General features: G+C 28.6%; 1 protein-coding gene across 1 annotated transcript in view; it reads left to right on the plus strand.

Moving 5' to 3' along the window:
- Window positions 1-20,812, plus strand: part of LOC143243571 (transient receptor potential cation channel subfamily M member-like 2) — a 57,646-nt gene that overhangs the window by 28,282 nt on the left and 8,552 nt on the right. Inside the window, exons 13-25 of the mRNA XM_076487283.1 lie at window positions 905-998; window positions 2,131-2,242; window positions 2,920-3,040; window positions 4,271-4,414; window positions 4,749-4,979; window positions 6,477-6,651; window positions 7,678-7,743; window positions 11,958-12,066; window positions 12,857-13,046; window positions 13,648-13,796; window positions 16,710-16,849; window positions 18,709-18,907; window positions 20,317-20,466. Coding sequence (XP_076343398.1) covers window positions 905-998; window positions 2,131-2,242; window positions 2,920-3,040; window positions 4,271-4,414; window positions 4,749-4,979; window positions 6,477-6,651; window positions 7,678-7,743; window positions 11,958-12,066; window positions 12,857-13,046; window positions 13,648-13,796; window positions 16,710-16,849; window positions 18,709-18,907; window positions 20,317-20,466 — 1,880 coding nt within the window. The remainder of the gene's footprint in view (window positions 1-904; window positions 999-2,130; window positions 2,243-2,919; window positions 3,041-4,270; window positions 4,415-4,748; window positions 4,980-6,476; window positions 6,652-7,677; window positions 7,744-11,957; window positions 12,067-12,856; window positions 13,047-13,647; window positions 13,797-16,709; window positions 16,850-18,708; window positions 18,908-20,316; window positions 20,467-20,812) is intronic.

Raw genomic sequence — 20,812 nt, forward strand, 5'->3', positions numbered from 1 at the left:
AAAATGCAAGAAACCATTTCAATACAATTCCAGTAATGCTTTAGATTGTTAAACTTTTCTCAGCCTTGAATTATCCATGTATAACTTTTTTTAATTTGCTTGTTTATCAGTTGGAAATAAGGTTTTATAACAATTCAGCTTTTATTACTGAGCCAATTTCAAACATATATAATGTTTGTTACAGAACATCTTTGCACTGATTAAAATTCCATATTTTCAACCCAAATGGCATCTTTTGCAACATATGCTACAAGTGGCAAAATCATTGACCCCAATGTTTGTGCATAAACATTCCTAATTGAAAACTGTTGACTGTAGTGAGTGTAACCATTCATTAGAACTTACTGTTTGTGCAGTTATTTATAAGCTAAATAGTGGGATTTACTATTATAATTGTCAATATCTGAAAATCTGGATTTTGTTCAGTTGTTTGGAAGCTTGTATTTTTGTTTTTTTAGATCTGCAAATCATTGAAAGAACCATAAGGATGTAGCTGATTCTATCTTAAAAACTGCCTTGTAACCATGAGTTGTTCTTCTAATCCTATGTAGAAATATTTAAGAAACTACAAATATGTTATCAAACAGTAAAATGTTTTAATAATACAGCTACTCAGGGGTTACTACACCTAATAAGATAATTCAACTTTATTTTAGTGATCAAATTACAACAAAAAGTTACAGAACAATTATTTTTTAATTTAAAAATCAATTGAATTTTTATCACTTACTGACTCTTGACATGTCTGACTTATTACTGTCATATGTAGTTTCAACATATTTTGTAAGTACATTTGTAGTTGCTTATTGTTTAATGATATATATAAATACATATGGAAGATCTGTGTGAAATGTTTTGTGATAATATTTTCAATATCAAATGTTGTGTTTTTTGTGTTTTTAAGGTGTTGCTCTGTGCATTCTTTGTTTTCCCCATGTATTTTTGGGTGAAATTCAAAACCAATCCGAATGATATCTGGGCAAGTTTCATTGATAATGGTAAGTTGATTACATGGTAATGTAGTGTTATAGTGTCAGTCAAATCTCTTTTTTTTTTTTTTAATAGAAGAGCTTAAAATTGTAGTATTTGTTATATGAAAGGTGATTTATTCTTAACTCTAGGTTTGTAACATGGTAATGTAGTGTTATAGTGTCAGTCAAATATTTTTTTTTTAATGGAAGAGCTGAAAATTGTAGTATTTGTTACATGAAAGGTGATTTATTCTTAACACTAGGTTTGTAACATGGTAATGTAGTGTTATAGTGTCAGTCAAATATTTTTTTTTTAATGGAAGAGCTGAAAATTGTAGTATTTGTTACATGAAAGGTGATTTATTCTTAACATAGGTTTGTAACATGCTAATGTAGTGTTAGTGTCAGTCAAATCTCTTTTTTTTTTAGTAGAGGAGCTGAAAATTGTAGTATTTGTTACATAAAAGGTGATTTATTCTTAACATAGGTTTGTAACATAGTAATGTGGTGTTATAGTGTCAGTCAAATATATTTTTTTTTAATAGAAGAGCTGAAAATTGTAGTATTTGTTACATAAAAGGTGATTTATTCTTAACATAGGTTTGTAACATGGTAATGTAGTGTTATAGTGTCAGTCAAATCTTTTTTTTTTAATAGAAGAGCTGAAAATTGTAGTATTTGTTACATAAAGGTGATTTATTCTTAACATAGGTTTGTAACATGGTAATGTAGTGTTATAGTGTCAGTCAAATCTCTTTTTTTTTTTTAATAGAAGAGCTGAAAATTGTAGTATTTGTTACATGAAAGGTGATTTGTTCTTAACATAGGTTTGTAAAATGGTAATGTAGTGTTATAGTGTCAGTCAAATCTCTTTTTTTTTAATAGAAGAGCTGAAAATTGTGGTATTTGTTACATCAATGGTGATTTATTATTAACACTAGGTTTGTATATGCACTTGTTGAAAATACTTAAAGAGGTTTAAAGATCTGTGGCATCAACAGTAGGGAAATGTTTGGAGGGTAAATAAAGTAACATATTTTATTTTATTAGAGAAAACATATACATGAAATGTTTAATATATGTATTTAGACATTCAAGTGTCTTTGCATAAAAGCAATGGTATAGTGTATCAGAAGAGTGTAATTCTGTTTGTTATTAGCTACAGACTTTGACGATGAAACAGATGGTTTGGGAAAGTCAAAAGATCAGATGAATCAACATTCACAACGCAAAGCCAGTTCATCCTATATTTGGTTAGCAGATGTAGTCCAGTGAGTTATGATGGCTAAGGCTCTAGTTTGTTTGTTTTATTTTCTCCCTACTACTATAGAGTATATGTAGCATAATGGAATGTAATACAAACTCTTGGCACCTCTACAGTTATATTCTACAAAGTATACTACTACTTTTAAGTAATTAGATTTAATCAGTGGTAAATGTGAATTAAAAAAAGGATAGCAGAATGTAAAATGAAATGAGAGAATAATAAAACTGTATACATCCATTTTCAATGGTTATTCAGTAGTAGAATATAAGTCTACTTTTTGAAAAAGTTGTTGATGTTTCTTGTTAATTAACAGTTAGATGCCTATGTTTGCTCCTTTTTTTAAAGCAAGCAGATATGTATTTTGAACTGGTAATATTCATATAAATTGTTTGATTTATTGAAAGAAATTGTTATTGGTTTTGATTTAGTGATATTCAAGTTCGACATATGTCTCACTTCTGTATAATATTGGTTCAGCAAGTTGTATATTTCGAATAAATGAACAAATCATTCATACAGAAGAAAACCAGTATGGAAAACAGGAAAATATATAAAGTTTGTGCACAGCCATATGTAATACTTACAACAACGTATAATAATTATCAAACTAGTAAAAAAAATTGTTTTAATGTCACACAATCACCATTTGTTTTGTAAATTTGTTTTCTGCTGTGGCCTTAGAGACCACAAAACAGAACTACCACAAAAATCCAGAAATGGTGTTACCGACACACGTCCATCACTGTTTAAAATGATCTGTCTTATGTGGAGTGCTCCAGTTACCAAATTATGGACATTCCAGGTGAGAAACTTGCATGTATTAAAAAACACTTCATGAAATTGATGTATCTGTATTTGGTATGATTGTATAATAAACAAACGTCATTACTGTTGTCTGAATGTAAACTTATTTTATTTGTGCAGTGTTTTGGATTTTAAGTTTTGTTTTGTAAAGATTATTTTTAGATAAAAGGTATGTTTTTTTTCAGTCATATGCATGCTTTTTAGACATGACTTTTAATGCAGTTTTGTTTATACGTTTTACTCTCTGGTTTGCATTAAGAAACAATATTTTATTAAGTCTCATTCCATAATAAGTGTAAGAAAATGTTATTTGTTTTACTTGATGTAGTCCAGGTAACAATAAATAAATAATCTATTTCTTCAATAAAGTTTGATACAGACTACATTTGCTTTTAGGCTAACCCTAATTAAGTTACAGACTTCTTGGCAAATTGATTGGTAATAAATATGCTATACTAATTTGTCTTAATTAAATCACAGAGTTATAAGTACAAAAACTTTTACTGTCCAAGTCACTAAAAGATACTGAACTGATAAAATCACTGAATACTCCCTCTCTCTCTCTCTCTCTCTATATATATATATATATATGGTCTCATTTTTCTCTTACTATGCAAAATTTGTATATCATTTCATCATCTTTGTTTCAAGTTTTTTAATATAAAGATTTATGTGACCAGTTTGAAGTTTCCTTGACAGAATTTGAATAATGAACTTAAAGATAAATGATTGATTATTAAATATTAAATTACCATTTCATTCTTCAACAATGAGTACAGAAGGTCACAAGGAATGATGTATGTCAGTTTCAACATTATAGTTGTTGCTTTTAAAGATACATACTCTGAAGAAATTATTTGAAAATTAAGTTAGGTTAATGGAGACAGTCTTAATAATAAGAAGATAATGTTTAGAAAGTAAATTAAGAAGAGAATATTTGGAAAATAAATAATGTTAATGGAAACAATCTAACACAGTTATCTCCCTTCCTTTACTTATTTGACTTGTAAGCAAATCATGAAGAATTTGATTTATCAGTGTTAATGTTTTGTACAAATTAAGCTTTATTCTGTGCTTCATTAGCTGTTGAAAACTTTCTACAAGCAAATTTAAACTATTAAATGTATAAACATATATTTTATTCACTTATATTTAACAATATCTAGCTTTATATTTCTCATAGAAATTCTCTGTTTTGATAAAGTATATAAAAAACTGTAATTTTCAGGTTTTTTACATAATTTACCTTGGGCTATTCAGCATGGCTGTTCTGTGGCCATCATGTGGAAATTTCTATTTAGATGTCACTGTTTGTGCCTGGACATTTCTTTTGGTTGTGGAGGTCATCAGACGAACGTATTGTCTATACATAGTAAGGATACTTGTGAGCATATAAAGAGTGAAAAATACAACTTCTCATAAAAAATGGTGTACTCTTGAAGAAAGCAAAATGTGTCCCTCTGTTTTTTAATTATAACGATGGCATGGTTATTGAAGAAGTTACTATAAGTTGACTATTTGTAACTGTTCTGATTTATATGTATACATTAGGAGCAATTCAGTAGCACATTACAGCACAGACTAAAGAAAATGTTTACTAATTATTAATATACAGTTGGTTGTATTTATAAAAGAACTTTGTAGATATTCATGAATCCTAACACAAATAGTGCTAAACTGTGTTGGTATGTATTTTTTTCCTCTAGAGATATCCCAGTGCACCTCTGTTGTTGAAGTGTTGTGAAATTGTGTTCATTATATCCTTTGTCATTCTGTTTTCACTTGGGCGTATTTTTCATGTGAGTGACGTTTTTGATCCCTATAATGAAAGGGTACTGATGTGTATTGGACTGCTGTACTTTTATTATCGTCTCATTGCTATATATCTCCCATTATCTCCAACTTTGGGACCTCTACTGTATAAAGTGAAATTGATGGTATGTGCCTAATGTGTGCTTTGAACATAAGTAAATTTAGAATTCTTGTAACAGGGTTTATAGAAATGTACTAATTTTTTAGTTGATTGAGATTTTAAACATTGTAGTTGTAACTCAGAGTGAAGATAAGATATATTACATTAATATTATATATATATATATATTTCCATGTTGAGAACATTGAGTTGAAGTTTTCAATCATGCTCTCTTGTTGGAGAGTATTTCCATTCCTTGTTTTTCTCACACATGGCTGTTTGGTATTCCTTGTGTATTCATAGGACAACAGATGAATTTGACCAGCTTTGGGGCATATAAGAAAAGTAAATTGATTTATGCGCATATGATAGATTAAGTTTTCAAGTACCTTAGTAGTATCTAGGATGCAACATGTTCTAGAATCAGTCCTGTCTGTGGGAGATACAAAATGTGTAATTATACATCACACAGCCATGGTTTCTGAGATTCATAAGTTAGTTTTATTTTAATCTAACACATTTCCTTCTGAATTAATAAAACTTGGCAGTTGCCATATCTTGTGATATAAAGATTTTTTTATTTGTCTAGCTGCTAAAGAAATTAAATGCATTTGGAAATACAAATCAGTACAAAAAATACGTATGCTTCATGTTTCACATGCATCAATCAGTAACCTACTACATCGTTCTAAGTGACATAATACTGTAAAGTGAATATTAAATTATCTTTGATACAGTTTCCAGAAATACTTATTTGGGTATTTATTAACAAAATGCAATAATTTATTAACTGTATTTTTTTAATGAAATTTATCTACACTTTTGATGGATTAATTAATAGGCATGTGTTATGAAGAACCTTTTAATTTTCATAACTTGTTATACATGGAATTGTTTCACATCATAGACATAATATTTCACTTATAATGAACACATAGATGTTTGATATTATAATATTCCAATATCAAACAGTTATGTATATTAACCCTGAAGAAACTGCAATGGCAAAATGTTGGTTTAAATAAAAATGTATCCTTTTATATTTATCTGGAGCGTAAAAGTCGATTTGTCTTAAATTTTATCAAAATGAATGCATCGGCTGCTGATATCCAGGGATTCAGTCCAACTACTAAATTCTGTTGATTTCTAAAAGGAATTTTCAGATACTGATATTTATTGCAGACAAAAACGAGAGAGAGACCTCAAGTTTTATTTTACACACTTTGGTTGGTTATATCTATAATAGAGAACTAAAAGGATTATATAATTAATAATGTTTGTAATCAGAGTCATGTATTAATTCACGTTTTGTAGATTTGGTAATTTTTCTTAGATATTTAATGCACAACTATAATTTATATTCAAAAATAAGGTAAAAGTTTACTGGAATGAAAATAGAAAATAAATTTAGAATATATCAAATAAAAATTATATCCACTCACATTTATATCTAAAGTTGTTTATCTGGAATAGTTTGTTTTTTTTACTTTAAAATATTCATTTGTGTCAAACCCCATTTTAGGTAACTGTGGACTTTGTAAACTTCATGCGAATGGCCATACTTGTGATTATTAGCTGTGGAGTGGTAATACATGCTGTCATTTACCCAGACTACCCATTAAGCAGTGAACTTTTCAGGCGAACATTTCACAGAGCTTGGTTCTCTATATTTTTAGCACCAGTTGAAGATTTAGAAGGTAACTTTTTGTTTTACATTTATGAAATAAAATTTTAAGATAATCACTGATTTTTTTAGAGAGACGTTTGTGATATTAATTCACGAGCATTTGTATGTATCTTTATTCCTTTATATTTAAAAATATGTTAATGTATTTCAAGTATGGTAGTATTTAATAGAAGTGATTGACAGTTATTCAAAACATTCATGAACCAAAAATCTGTTGTGACTCATATGCCTAAACTGTTTGTTTGAAATTAAGCACAAAGCTACACAATGGACTATCTGTGATCTGCCAACTATGAGTGTCAAAACCTGGTTTCTAGTGGTGTGAGTGTGCAGACATACCATTGTGCCACAGGGGGCTATATAACTAAATGAAGCAGTCTAAATTTGCCAACCAAAGTAGAAATTGAAAATTGCTTTAAAATCTAACCAACTATTATCATTTTAACTGTGCAGCATTTATTTTGATTTGTAAACTTTTTATAGTAATGCTATAAATAGCTAACAATCCTTACTTTCCATTAAAATTTAATTTTTTTTTCTATTTATTGTACAGAGTTTGGTATTAAAAAGTATGATTTAAACATTGATATGCAATTTTTAATCTGAAAACTGGTATTCAAATGTACATGTTTACAGATATCTTTAGTTCTGTTATGGTGCTTTCATTGTATACATTTAACAGGCCCGAGGAAATAGATGAGGTTTTAGTCTAAATGTGATTTAAAATGGTTATGTTTTAAGAATGGTGTTAATTTATCTAATATAGTATATATTATAATAATATTGTTTAATTGTGAGTAAGTTTACTGCACTTTGGTAAAACAAAGTTTTAACTGATACATATATTTATTAAACATGTACTAAATGTGTGGTAAATTGTTATAGTCGTTTTTTTATGTATGTGACATTAAATAGATTATGCATACGTACATACTTTCTAACTCTCAGAAATGAAGTGAAACATTAACGAATGTTAGTATCTAAATACTGATTAATAAATTCTGTGATTAATATGTTGTTTTTGTGATGAATATAGACCAGGAGAGATGCCAAACATTAAGAATTTACCAGAAAACCACTCACTCATGTTATGTTGGTAACTGTAAGTATCCCATCATTGTTTTTTTATCTTATTATTATTCTTAAAATATAGTTATTTATATAAGTGCTTCCTGATACAATATAATCTAAAATAATTATCTTGAATACTTTCTTCAAGTTGCTTAAAAATATTGGTTATAAAAGTAAATTTAGCTTTAAGAAGAGTTATATCAAGAGATCAGCAATTCCATCAAAATTCGACACAAGTTAAACATGAAATTGCTAATTGTGTTCATTTAGACTTAGTAAATTAACACTTTCACAATGGGATTGGTATGATATACGTGAGCTTGTCTACACATTTGCATATGTTAAGTATTTGCAATATAACCTTTAATACAGCGTTTGTATCTTCATAAAATTTGGTAGACGTTTAGTAAAAATAACAAGCTTTTTGTATATCAAAAACCAGATTTATAATGAAGTATTTTAATTAAAAATTTGTTATCAAGTCTGTTTTGTTACTAGTCTGAGTGCAAAGAGATTTCATATAATGATTTAAAAAAAATTCTTCATTCCAAAAATCTCAGATATTATTCATGTAAACATCTAAAACCTACTAAACACATTTGAAATGCTTGTTTTCAGTAAGACTGTATACTTTGTTATTCTCAGTACTCTAACTATGTAGGGTCTGTCACTTGACCAACCTGTAACCGTCATAAAAAAAATAAGGAAATAAATATAAATTATCATTTTTTTCACTCCTTAATGATGACATATTATAACATGAAAATACAAATATTTAGTCTGAGTAGCTTAAGTCTGATAACGATATATATTTACTATTTTTTTATTATAATCATGTTCCAGTCGTGCATAGCCAACATTACATAATTGGCATTGATGCAGTGCGTGTGCAATTATGTTATGTATCCAGTAACATAAAACTGACCCCTAGACTTCCCATTTGACTGTTTTAGTGGACTAGTATTTTGTAATATACAGTTTCATTTCAATTATTATACATTATATATGTGTTTATAGGTTATTACTATTTAGAAATAAACTGTTAAACTTCTTTCTTCTTTTTTATATAAAAACAATAAATCAACTAAGCCTTTTAAAATTTTGGACATGGAGGATATGAAACAAAATTGTTTAAAAAGCTTTATATATATATATAGTTGAATAACCAACCAGTCATAAATAACTACACTGATACCATAGAATTCCATTATAATTTATTAAGCCTAGTAACTAAGATTTTAAAAAATATGAAACTTCAAGCATAATAAAGACACAACCTACCTCACTGAAATCTTGCTGCATTGAAAGAACATGGAACACTTTTCAAAGATTAAAATGGCAGGAAATTATGCTAGGGACTTTTTAATCTGTTGATTGATTATTCACATGTCATATATTGAAGTAAGTGCATATAAGGAACTGTTTTCAAGAATAGAAATAGGTGAATAGGGCACTGTGTTTGATTCAGTATATAAGCCATATCTCAGCTCATTAAAAAATATGAGGTTCTAATTTTATATTCTAGTTTGATAATATTAGTAATATGAGTTCATAATTTGTGTATAGTTATAGTCTTAGTAGTTTGACATCATAAATATCTAATTTTAAACAGTGCTGCATTCAACATGCCATGTGACTCAATAAAATCTATATTTGGATGTGTTATTTTAATATTTACTTTTAAATTAAGAAATTAACTTGTATATAATATTAATTATTTTGTGTATGTATTGAGCTGTTGAAAATTTGAGCAAGTTTGTTCATAATAATTTTATTTAACCGATCATTAAAGTACTAAGTTCATTTTTTTTCAATTTGTATTAAGCCATCTTTCAATCTTAAAAGAAAACTTATTGATTCTAAATACTGTAATTTAAAATGGCATAAAATTTAAGGAAAACAACGGATTATTAATCCAAATAGAATATCTACTAAATTAAAAAAAAAACTAACAAAAACACACAGAAAACTAAGTTTGTCCCTCATCATTCAGATATTTACTAAACCTTTTCATAAATTCTTTTAAATGTTTTGTGTTTGCCACATCTTAGAGCAACCCATTCCAAAGGCCAGTCACCCTTTTTGACAAATAAAACTGTCTTAGGAAAGCAGCTTCTACCCTGTCAGAATTTATGTTTTTGTTCTTGTATCTTACCATTCTCATCATTAAAGTATAAAGAAAAAAAAAACATCAATTGACAGTTTCAGTTCCATTAACAACCTTAAACATGTAAATTATAAAAATCACTGAAAGTCTGGATGAATAGCAGGAAAAAATTAATTTAAACAGGTTTCTAGTTATATCCAGTGTTAAAGAAGATATTAAAGACTAAAGTACTCTCGTTATTGTGTAGTTTATTTTTTCTTTTAACTTGTTTTGCAAGCACTTTAACTTAATGTAAACTTTTTAAAAATTTATTGGCACTTGGGTAATGTTCAGTGTTAAAAACACAATTATTTTTAAAAAAGAACAAATAATTGTGTCTTTTTAACATTAACTTGTTTAAGAATAACCTCTGTATGTACAGTAAATCTTACATCAGTTACCTTGATTTTATTAAATATTGTGTAAAAGGTCTCACGTATTTATTTTCTAAACAATAATACTTTATAACTTATTATGATTTACTTAATTCACTAGATCTCCTCGAAAGAGGTTCTCTTAAGCCAATCTAGTATACAGATATTTTCTAAAACCATAAACTATCAGAGATGAGTGTTTTATTTAAAGATTATATATTAATTAGCTTCTAAACATTTTGTTGGGTAACATCTTAACATATTACTTGTATTGTGCTTTAAATGTATAGAATTTGGTTTATGTAGTTTACTGTCTTTATACCTTTAATAAATCTTTATAAAAGCAGATACATACACCTAAGGTTTAGGCATATCTATACCCCATTACATTGATGCTTGAACCTAAACTCTCCCTATATTATTATTTTCAAAGAGGATACAATAACAGTTTTAATATGTAGTACAATAATGTTTGTTTTTGAATGTTATACATGCATATATATAAATACATATATCTGTAACTTGTATGCTAAATTGGTTGCTTATTGCCATTCTATTAGTAGTATAGTCATTCATTGTAAACATTTAATAATAACTTTAAATATAAAGTTGTTAATGTTTTTATAACAAATGTACCAGAAGATAGGTTACCAGGAGGTTATGTTTGATAACCCAAGGGTTAGGGTCAACTTGGAATGATGTCAAGATGTTGGGATACATTATTATATTTCTAATACTTATTCTGTGTACAAGGATTTTAGTCAGTATTCTGTGATTGTGTTTCAACTATGAGCTGTCTGTTTTTTTAAATGTAGATATATTAGTCTAGCTTTTAACAGTTTTTTGTCTTATTTCTATTAAATTTCATTTTGAGGTCTCAGTGAAATAAAAACGTTTTCTGATGTTAAACAAATTTTCAGTTTAAATGTGTAGTGAAATAATTTGCTGATAAAGCATGCATTTCATTGTGATCTGATATTCAGAAGATTACAGTACATAACAAAATTTTTACTTTTTCTTGTTCCTGAGCAGAAAGTGTTATTTCCCAATTGCTCATGCCTAAAGTGAATGGAAAAAAACTATTTTTCTCTTCAGACTTTGCTTTTGTAACCTGAGAGCATATGAGAAAAACATGATGGGAGACTATTTTGGGGGTTAATACATGAAAGTGATTCACATTACAGTTGCAAATCTCGAAAAACTACTCACTTCTAAGCATTTTTGTATAACTTTAGTATAAACACATGTAAATCTTGATTCATATGTTGTTTTATTCAGACCTTATGTAAATGAAAATGTGCAAATTTACCCGTTTTTACATAGAAAATAGGTTAATTTCTAAATTTCATTATCCAGGTCACAAAAACAAAGTTTGAAGGGAATAATGGTCATTTTCTGTACTTTTACAACATGAGCAATTAAGAAATAACACATACTATCCAGGAACAAAATTTGTGTTATATAGTATTATCATATGATGATCTAGTGGTAGTGTTTTGCTTTGAAGGGAAATTATTCAACAATCTGTCAAAAATCAAATGATGTATGTTTTGTAAACAAGATATTGTTGTAAGGTGTAGTAATAGGTAGTTCACAACTAGAGCTTATAAGGTTTCTAGGTAGTGTGTAATATGAATAGTGATGACTTGTAAACTTTTGAAGAATAAATATATGTTGCTTCTTTCATTTTGTGTCAAATGCTAATTATTTTCCACATATGTTTAGACAAAGATTACACGTGTCCTACAACTGGAGTTTGGCCATACATTTTCTCTATTCAGTACTTTGTTCTGTTGAAGATGATCCTTCTCACAATCCTATATGCCACTTTCACGTAGGTTTTGTGTGTAAATTATTTTCAAGTTTTTTTATGACTAATTCCTCTAACTTATCAACAGTGCTGATGATATGTTATTAATTAAGAAAACTTATTTTTCGGTTGATTTTATAACTTCTAATTAAACCAAAATAATGGCAGTCACTTACTGTTTGATCAACTTGACAAAGAACCCACCTGGAAGCTCACATTCAGAAACAGTGTAGTTTTTTTTAACTGTTTTTTCTCATTGTTGTAACATTGATGTGTATTACTTTATTCATAATTTAATATACTTATTTCACTCAAATGAACCACTCACATTATAAGATATAGTCTGTTATTAAGGTTTTTTTTATTGACATATGTACAGTAAAATAATGACCTTTGTTACTTATCTTTTTAAATGAAATATATTGTATTAGTTATATAAAATTAGGAGGACATTTTGAATTAATATCATTGCCTTGTGCTGTTTCTAACCAAAACTGTGCAGTAGCTTAATGAGAGAAGTTGAAGATATACTGTGTTGGAATACCACAAACCTTTTAAGTATTCCCAATAACACAGGTAACAAACTTTTTAAAGCCATGTCGTGGTGAAAGGGAGAAAGGTCATTAGGTTTTGACCATAATTTTTCTTTCCTATGGACTTAAACATACTTGAACAATTTCTATGTCTCGAATTCTAACATCAATAAATTGTTGTTAGTCACCTGTTAGGTCATGTTGCTTTTTGTTAAAATAAATTATACACAGATTTCATTACCTTCCCCACTAATACTAAAATATGTTTGGTGAATTTTCAGTGCTAGGGCATCTAAGATAGATAGCAAAACAGTTGCTGTCTGGAAATTTCAAAGATATCAGTTAATTGTTGATTTTGCAAACCGTCTTCGACTTCCTGCTCCTTTGAGTATTTTCAGTTATTTAATTGGAATTGTTAACTGGATGTATGGACTATGCTGTGTGAAATGTCGGAAGACCTCTAAAAAATATGTAAGATTTTTAAGGTGATCTTATACATAATAACTTAATATCAGTACTACAAGAAATTAATGAATAATCAATTTATATGTTAACGTGTGAACAAATATTTGTGTAAATAGAACAGTAGGTTTGGAAAATAATTTGTTAGAATTCAGCATTGATAAAAACTAGTTAACATTATTTTTTAAAATATATATTAAATGACTCCAAATTTATTTGATCAAATTGATTGAGTTTTGATGGTTTATTAGTCTATAAAATGATGTGAGTGCATGGTAAGAACAACAACAACATGCAATATAAACTGATTAATCTGTTGTGGCCATTTTAACACTCACCCAACTGTACAATATAACATCTCATGCAAAATATGTATATAAATACACAGATATGTGTTATAATGTTGACAACTGAAATTAGTAATAATAACCATTAGGTATACATCTTTGTTTTCAGTAAATTAACATAGGAAGGACTTGTTCATGTTGTATTTGAAAGAATACAGTTCAAGTAATTTTCAAAATTGCCTTTATGTTGTTATGTCTATTATTTTTTCATATATAAGGTAAAATATGTTGATATACAGTTGATATATAAATATGGTTTCTAGATGAAGGATGGAAGTTTATTCGATGAAAATATTGGTGGATACCTTCATGAAGAAGACTACAACTACTGGAAACATTTAGTTCAAGAGTACTGCAAACGTGAAGAAGAAAGTGTAAGAGGGGATGATTTATCAAAGAAACAAGTTCAACTGTAAGATGATTTATTTAATATGATAACAAACACTGAAGGTTAATCACACTTTATAAGAACTTGGAACTATTACTTTCATTACTGGTCTTACAAATCCTGAGAGCCATTGGTATGTATTATTACCCAACAATTCAATTTTTATTGTAAAAAGCCTTTTGTTAAGAATGACAATGCCCATCTTAGGTCAAAAAATATCTTAACAAGTTATCCACAAATCCTCTGCTATACACTAATGCTTCAGTACTTGAAAGGGAAAAAAATATGTGAAAGTTCTGGTACATATTTCTGGTTATGATGAGAAGTACCAGTGGAACTTAAAGATGATAGTGATGTGTACTGACACCTACTGACCCATTTTAAGCATTGGTCACAGTAGAACAGGTCAGTGGCAAATAATAATACTGGAGTTGAATTGAGAAATTTAACAGCTTGTTATGGAGTCGATTGGGGTTGATGATAGCAATTTAATGCTGAGTTTTCAACTGTCACAAATTTGCTTTAACCTGTTTTTATGTCCTTAATCTATAATCAGTGCAGCCATAGCTAACATCTGCTACAACATGCCACTCTGTTAGCATCAACAAATTATTCAAAATAACATTTGGTTAACTTTTTTGTATTATATAAAAAGTGATAGAATTAACTCGTTGTATTTAAATGATAGAAAGTGTAAGTAGAATAAATGAAAATGTTAGATTTAGCTATTCTTGGAACAATATCTTTTGATCTGCTGTGTAAATATGAGTGACTTAAGATATTAGAAATGATACTGTTACTGATAGTTTTTAGGTCCAAGTAATCAAGTATGATTTTTGTGACCAAACTATGGTTTTATTTTAAAGATATTTTGACTTTGTTTTTTACGTGTTTGTGTATGTATATATCTTAGATATGTGTTATCATTCAAAACTTTTAAATTAGGTCTAAAATTTGAAAACTGAAGAAAGTAAGAAAGTTCAATATTTTATTTTTATTTGCCATAAGTTGTTGTGAAAGACAGTTATGTGTAGAGTTTTTGGCTTGAACTAGTAGCTCAGTTCTGGTAGTTCAGTTAACTAGTGGAATCAATATTTGGTCAGAACAGATGACTTAAGAACTTGATGGTTCATAAGATATAAACAATATAGGATGATATATAGTAATATTGATAACACATCTTATTTATATCTCAAAAAATAAATCTTTTGTTAGAATAACAATTACTAAGGTATGAATATCTTTTTTTTAAACTGATACTACTAGGTTGCTTGTATTTTCAAACAGTGCATCCTTTATTTGGTATGATAGGATTTTTCCCGAGAAATGGGGCATAATAGTCTTTCATCCACATCATATCCTTTGCCAAAGGTGCATTACACACAAAATCAGAACTCGTTAGGATAACTGGGATTAAACAGTAGAATGCTGTTATTAGAATAATTGTTAATATCTTTCTTTTTTTGTATGTTAAGGATGAAATTTTGTTGATACTAACTATTGGAGCTTGTTTTTTAAGATGGCAAAGCATAATTATAATCAGGGTGAAATTCTGTCAATATTAAGTACTGGAACTTATTTTTGAAAATGGTTAATAACAATTGTAGTCACAGGTGAAATTCTGTACTGGAACTTATTTTTGAAAATGGTTAATCACAATTGTAGACACAGGTGAAATTCTGTCAATATTAAGTACTGGAACTTATTTTTGAAAATGGTTAATCACAATTGTAGTCACAGGTGAAATTCTGTCAATATTAAGTACTGGAACTTATTTTGGAAAATGGTTAATCACAATTGTAGTCACAGGTGAAATTGTATCAGCACTGAGTATTGGAATTTATTTTTTGCTTTGTCATTATATAAGTTTACATGGAGATTTGTTTTATCAAAAACAGGATCATTTCACCCATCTAAGTACCTCAGCTAAATAGTATCTTTAGTACTTTCAGATGTAAAATATATAATTAATTATATGTTGTGAAAAATGACTTCATTTCACTTTAATCAATTATAATTTGGATAAAGCTTAATACCAGCTATAAATACAGTTTGCTACTGCAGTATAATGATTTTGTTTCATTAGAAATTAAGTAAAACATGAAATTATAAAACATCTGATTAAGGTTTAAAAGTATGTATATTCTGGCTGTTGTACAAAGATAATGTATGCTTTATTTTTAGACAAATAATTTTGTTGGGGTAATCTAATTATCTTTCTTTTCACCTTGTTTCTTTAACTATAGTTTGCATTGTTTTCTCACTTAACATGATTATGTTAAGTTGAGTGTCTAAGTGTAATTTTTATCTGATACTAAAGTTAATATGTGTTATGATATTATCTGATACTGTGTGATGAGTGCTAGGAATTATTAACTGAATTTTGAAATGTTTTGATGTGTGAATAATTTGACAACGATCATGTGATATGTTAATTTTATTTAATAGTTTTGATTTAAATATCTGACCCTTGGGGTTTTATACTCCTTGGGTAACTATTAAAGCATAAATAACATATTAGATGTGCTATACTTAGAAAAGAAACTTGAGACATAGGAAGCATGCAATTTTGCTGTTGCAAAATCAAGTATTGTAGTATTTTTTGAAGATTAAAGTTTTTAATTTATTTACTTGTTTAAACATTGTATTAATGGAAACTGAACTACATGGTTGTAGATTTTTTTAATACATGAAATAAAATACAATTTCTAAATTTACTTTGCATGTGCAAAGAAATTCTATTTTATGTGCAAATTATGGTCACAACTTCTAACAACTGACTGTTAATCTAATTTTGTCCCCTGATGGAACAGCAGTAAGTCTGTGGACTTAAAATACTAAAGTCAAGGGTTAATTTTCTGTAATGGACACAGCAGATATCCCAGTATAGCTTTGCTGTTAGAAAAACCAATATGATTTTATCTATTATCTCATCAGCTTAACAACAATAGCTGAAGATATTGACCATGAGAAAAATCTGATGGTACAATTCAAAGGTTTAATAAGCCATCTAGACAGAATTATGAACCAAGCTCAAGTTTTTGTAGAAGACCTTACAAACATGTCACAGAAGGAAGGTAGGAAATTATGCATTGTATAATATAATAGATAATGCACTTTCTAGTAATCAACCAAAACTCGTTAACATGAAGAAAAGGGTACAAGACTTGTAATCTGAGGGTTGTGGGTTTGAATCCCCGTCGCACCAAACATGCTCGTCCTTTTAGCTGTGGGAGCATTATAATGTGATGGTCAATCCCTCTATTCATTGGTAAAAGAATAGCCCAAGAGTTGGCAATGGGTGGTGATGACTAGCTACCTTTTTTCTAGTCTTACACTGTAAAATTAGGGATGGCAAACAAACAAAGGTTACAATAATCTAATTGCTTGAATGATTTTTTTTGTATCTTGTATATGTTAATTTGCTTAGCAGTTAGTACTTTTATCTTTAAATAATTGTGTTGTGTATTTTTTATTTTCAGAATTCTGTGACTTGAAGTAAATGAATTAATAGAGTTATAAAAATCAACAGTTTGAAAAGAATAGTCAACTAAAAGAACTTTTACAAAATGTTCATATACAAAGTAGATCAAATACTTAAAGGCATATATATATATCAGTCACTTTCGTAGAATACACTCTACCAGTTAGTCTGATCCATATGCTTACATTAATGTGCAGCTAATTTTTGAGCCTAATCTGTTTGAAATAATCATATTGCATCCATTTTTGATAAAACTAATTATAGTGATTAGTTTTGACTATTAAATTTAGTGATATTTTATGTGTTACATACACTTAAAAAATAAATATTCCATAAATTGACAATTATGTAAATTAATAATCTTTTAGCTATTTCACAAAAGTATTAAATTGTTTTTTACAACACTTACTAATTTCTTAAAAACATTCTGGCTGTTTCATCTCTGTTTAGTATTCTAATTCCTGAATGATTAAGCTTAAACCTCAGAGTCTCTCATTTATATGATTATTCCCTCTTTTACATAAGGTTCCATGTACATTGGAAATACCACTCCTTAGCAATGAAGAAATTATAGGATTTTTTCAAAACTTTTCTTTTTTCTCAATTTTTTAAGCTTAAAAATATATCTTGAGAGTTTTTAAAATATTTTATTGTGAAAATTAATCACCAAAAAGCAAAAGTTTACACAATGTTGAAAAAAACAATTCAGCATTTTAGCCAGTAATAAACCATTACTAAAACGTGTGTACAAGTTACATGTGGTAGAAGACAATGTAAGATAATTATTGGGACAAGAATAAAATCATAGAACTACTTTTTTATGTGACCTGGCATGGCCTGATAGTTAGTGCACTTGATTTGCAGTCTGTGGGTCATTGGTTCAAGTTCAATTATCAAGTGTGCTTGCTCTGTCAGCTATGGAGGCATTATAATGTCACAGTCAATGCTACTAGAGTGGTGCATTTAGGTGGGGGTTTGCACATTTAACACATTTTCAAAAATGTTTTTTAAAACTGTATTAAAAAAAAAAGAGGGTGGCTAACTACCACTGCACTATTTATTGGTAAAGCATAGCTCAAAAGGTGGTAGTGGGTAATGTTCAAATCCCTCTAGTCTATTGTTTGTAAATTAGAGATGGTTAATCCAAATAACCATCAAGTAGCTTTGTACAAAATTCAACAAACACACATACAGATCCTTTTCTTAGTTATGATGGCTTCAATTTTGTTTTGTGGCTGTTTTTTTTTTGTTATTATCATATCTCTTTCTGTAAGTATATTTCTTGATAGCATAAAAAATATCTATATTGTTAGAAAATACTGGATAATGGATAAAAAGGTATTACATAAAGTTTTTCTAATGTGGTGTTTGGTTTGCTTACTTCAGGATCTTTACTAGTGTTACTGTTATTTGTAAAATATAAATTTGAATATAGTTTATTCTCTTACAAAGTTTCTGTGCACCAAATCTCCTTTCATACTCTTGCTCGAAAAAGTCCATACCCAGGAACTATGGTCCAACGATTTCCAGTTCCAGATAGATATGTGCCATGGGAGGTTTTGTGGGTGGAATATGAACCTGTTATTTACACCCGTCATTGTTCTGAATTTCCAGTTTTTCTTCAGCCATTTGTTGATGAAGATGTATTATTGTGAGTTTCTAATCAAGTTGTTCCATTTTTTTAAACTATAAAGTTGAGAAACACAACACATGTTTTGAAAATAGTTTGATGTAACTAAGTCTTCAGAATTAATTTTTAAAAATAGTATTCTTCTGGCTATTGCTTTTAAAATTGTAATATTGAAATTCTAACATTTTTTTCAGTACTTTTGAATGTTACTTAAAAGTAACAAAGACATTCATGTAGTTCCTATAAAAAACTTATGGAGCCCATTAAGTACTTGTACTCATACAATAATCTGTTTTAAAGTCACCCAGTATCAACATGATACTTTGCTATAACTCCAGATCTGTCTGATCAAAATACTTACCAAACAAAATCGTATATTTGTTTGTGAGTGTAAAAAACAAGTCTGTCTTAGGTCAGTAGTACTTAAAACGTCTGACTACATTTTCAAATCTCATACAGGTTGGGATAAAAGTGACTATACTACAAAGTTTAATTTCTAAATATTACTTTGAAGGCACGTCATGCCTCAGGGTCGAAGATTTGAATCTTATCCCTGAACATGTTCATTCTTTCAGCCATAAGGGTATTATAATGTGATGATCAATCCTGTTATTTGTTAGTAAAAAGTGGTCCAAGTGGTGGGTAGCATAAACTAGATACCTTTCCCCTAGTCTGTCACTTTGAAATTAGGGATGGCTCTTAAGTTGTTGTTTTTGCAGAACTAAAGACAAACAGAAATCTTCACAAAACAATACTTAAATTGATTTCAGTTGTCTTTGGAATGTTTCTATTAGTATCAACTACATGTTAACAATGTTACAGTAACTTTTTCTCCAGCTTTAATATGAATGTAGGTTTTGTTTTCTAAAGCTTTTTAAAATGTTTCATGTATCAAACAAAGTCAGGGTGCTTTTGTTTTTAAAAAAGAGACCTTATGACAGAATGAAATGGTCCTTTGTTGTTGTTTTATTATTAAGCACAAAACCACACAGTTGGCTATTTGTACTGTGCCTCCCATAGGTATTGAAACAAAGTTTTTAACATTATATCTCTGTGCCACTGGGAAGACATCTGGTATTTACATATGTTGCTATAACATTGATTATTGGCTGTTGTTAATATATTGTTTTAGCATTTAGCCTTTTAACTTCATTTATTTGAGAAGGCATCTGTTATAAATAACTTCACCGTTTAGGTTTGTGTTCTGTGTATATATATGTGTGTGTGTGTGTGTGTATATATATATATATATATATATGTACTTTACCATTATTTTCTGAACAAGACAGACTTTATAGGTGTACATTTAAATAGTTTACACATGACTCTAAGATATTAAACTGGACTTAAAAACATAAATCTAAATTTTATAAAATATCTAAAGTATGATTAAATTATATGTTTTTATTCTTTTCAACAATATGGAGTAGTCTGATCAAAACCAAAGGTGCCACTCCTGTTTTAAAATGGAATTCTTTATCGACTACTGCAGATGGTTCTCTTGTTGATAGGCGATCGTGGATTCTAGGTGATGACAAGACAACATTGGAGTACAAGTTAGATGGAGAGGGGCTTCCTGTGTGAGTATTAATTTTGGTGTAAGAGTAATTGAACATAGTTTGAGCTTAGTAGTAGAATTACCCACAAAATGTATATACATAGTTGAAGTTTACTCCATACAGTATATTTATGGTATGAAGATGCTAAATGAAGCTTAGATGTTTAGTAGAATATATTAATCTAGCTTTAGCTTCTTTGTAGATTATATGGGGTACTGTGCCGTATATCATTTTAGGTTTCTAGTAGAATATAAGGATAATATTGTACAAGACATAAGAATTAGCTACACAGCAGAATGTAGACGTAAAGAGTAAGTTAAATGTAAATTTATTTGTATTATAAATATTATCTTGAATATGTATAAAA

Source organism: Tachypleus tridentatus, chromosome 2 (genome assembly GCF_004210375.1).
Source record: "Tachypleus tridentatus isolate NWPU-2018 chromosome 2, ASM421037v1, whole genome shotgun sequence".
NCBI lineage: Eukaryota > Metazoa > Arthropoda > Merostomata > Xiphosura > Limulidae > Tachypleus > Tachypleus tridentatus.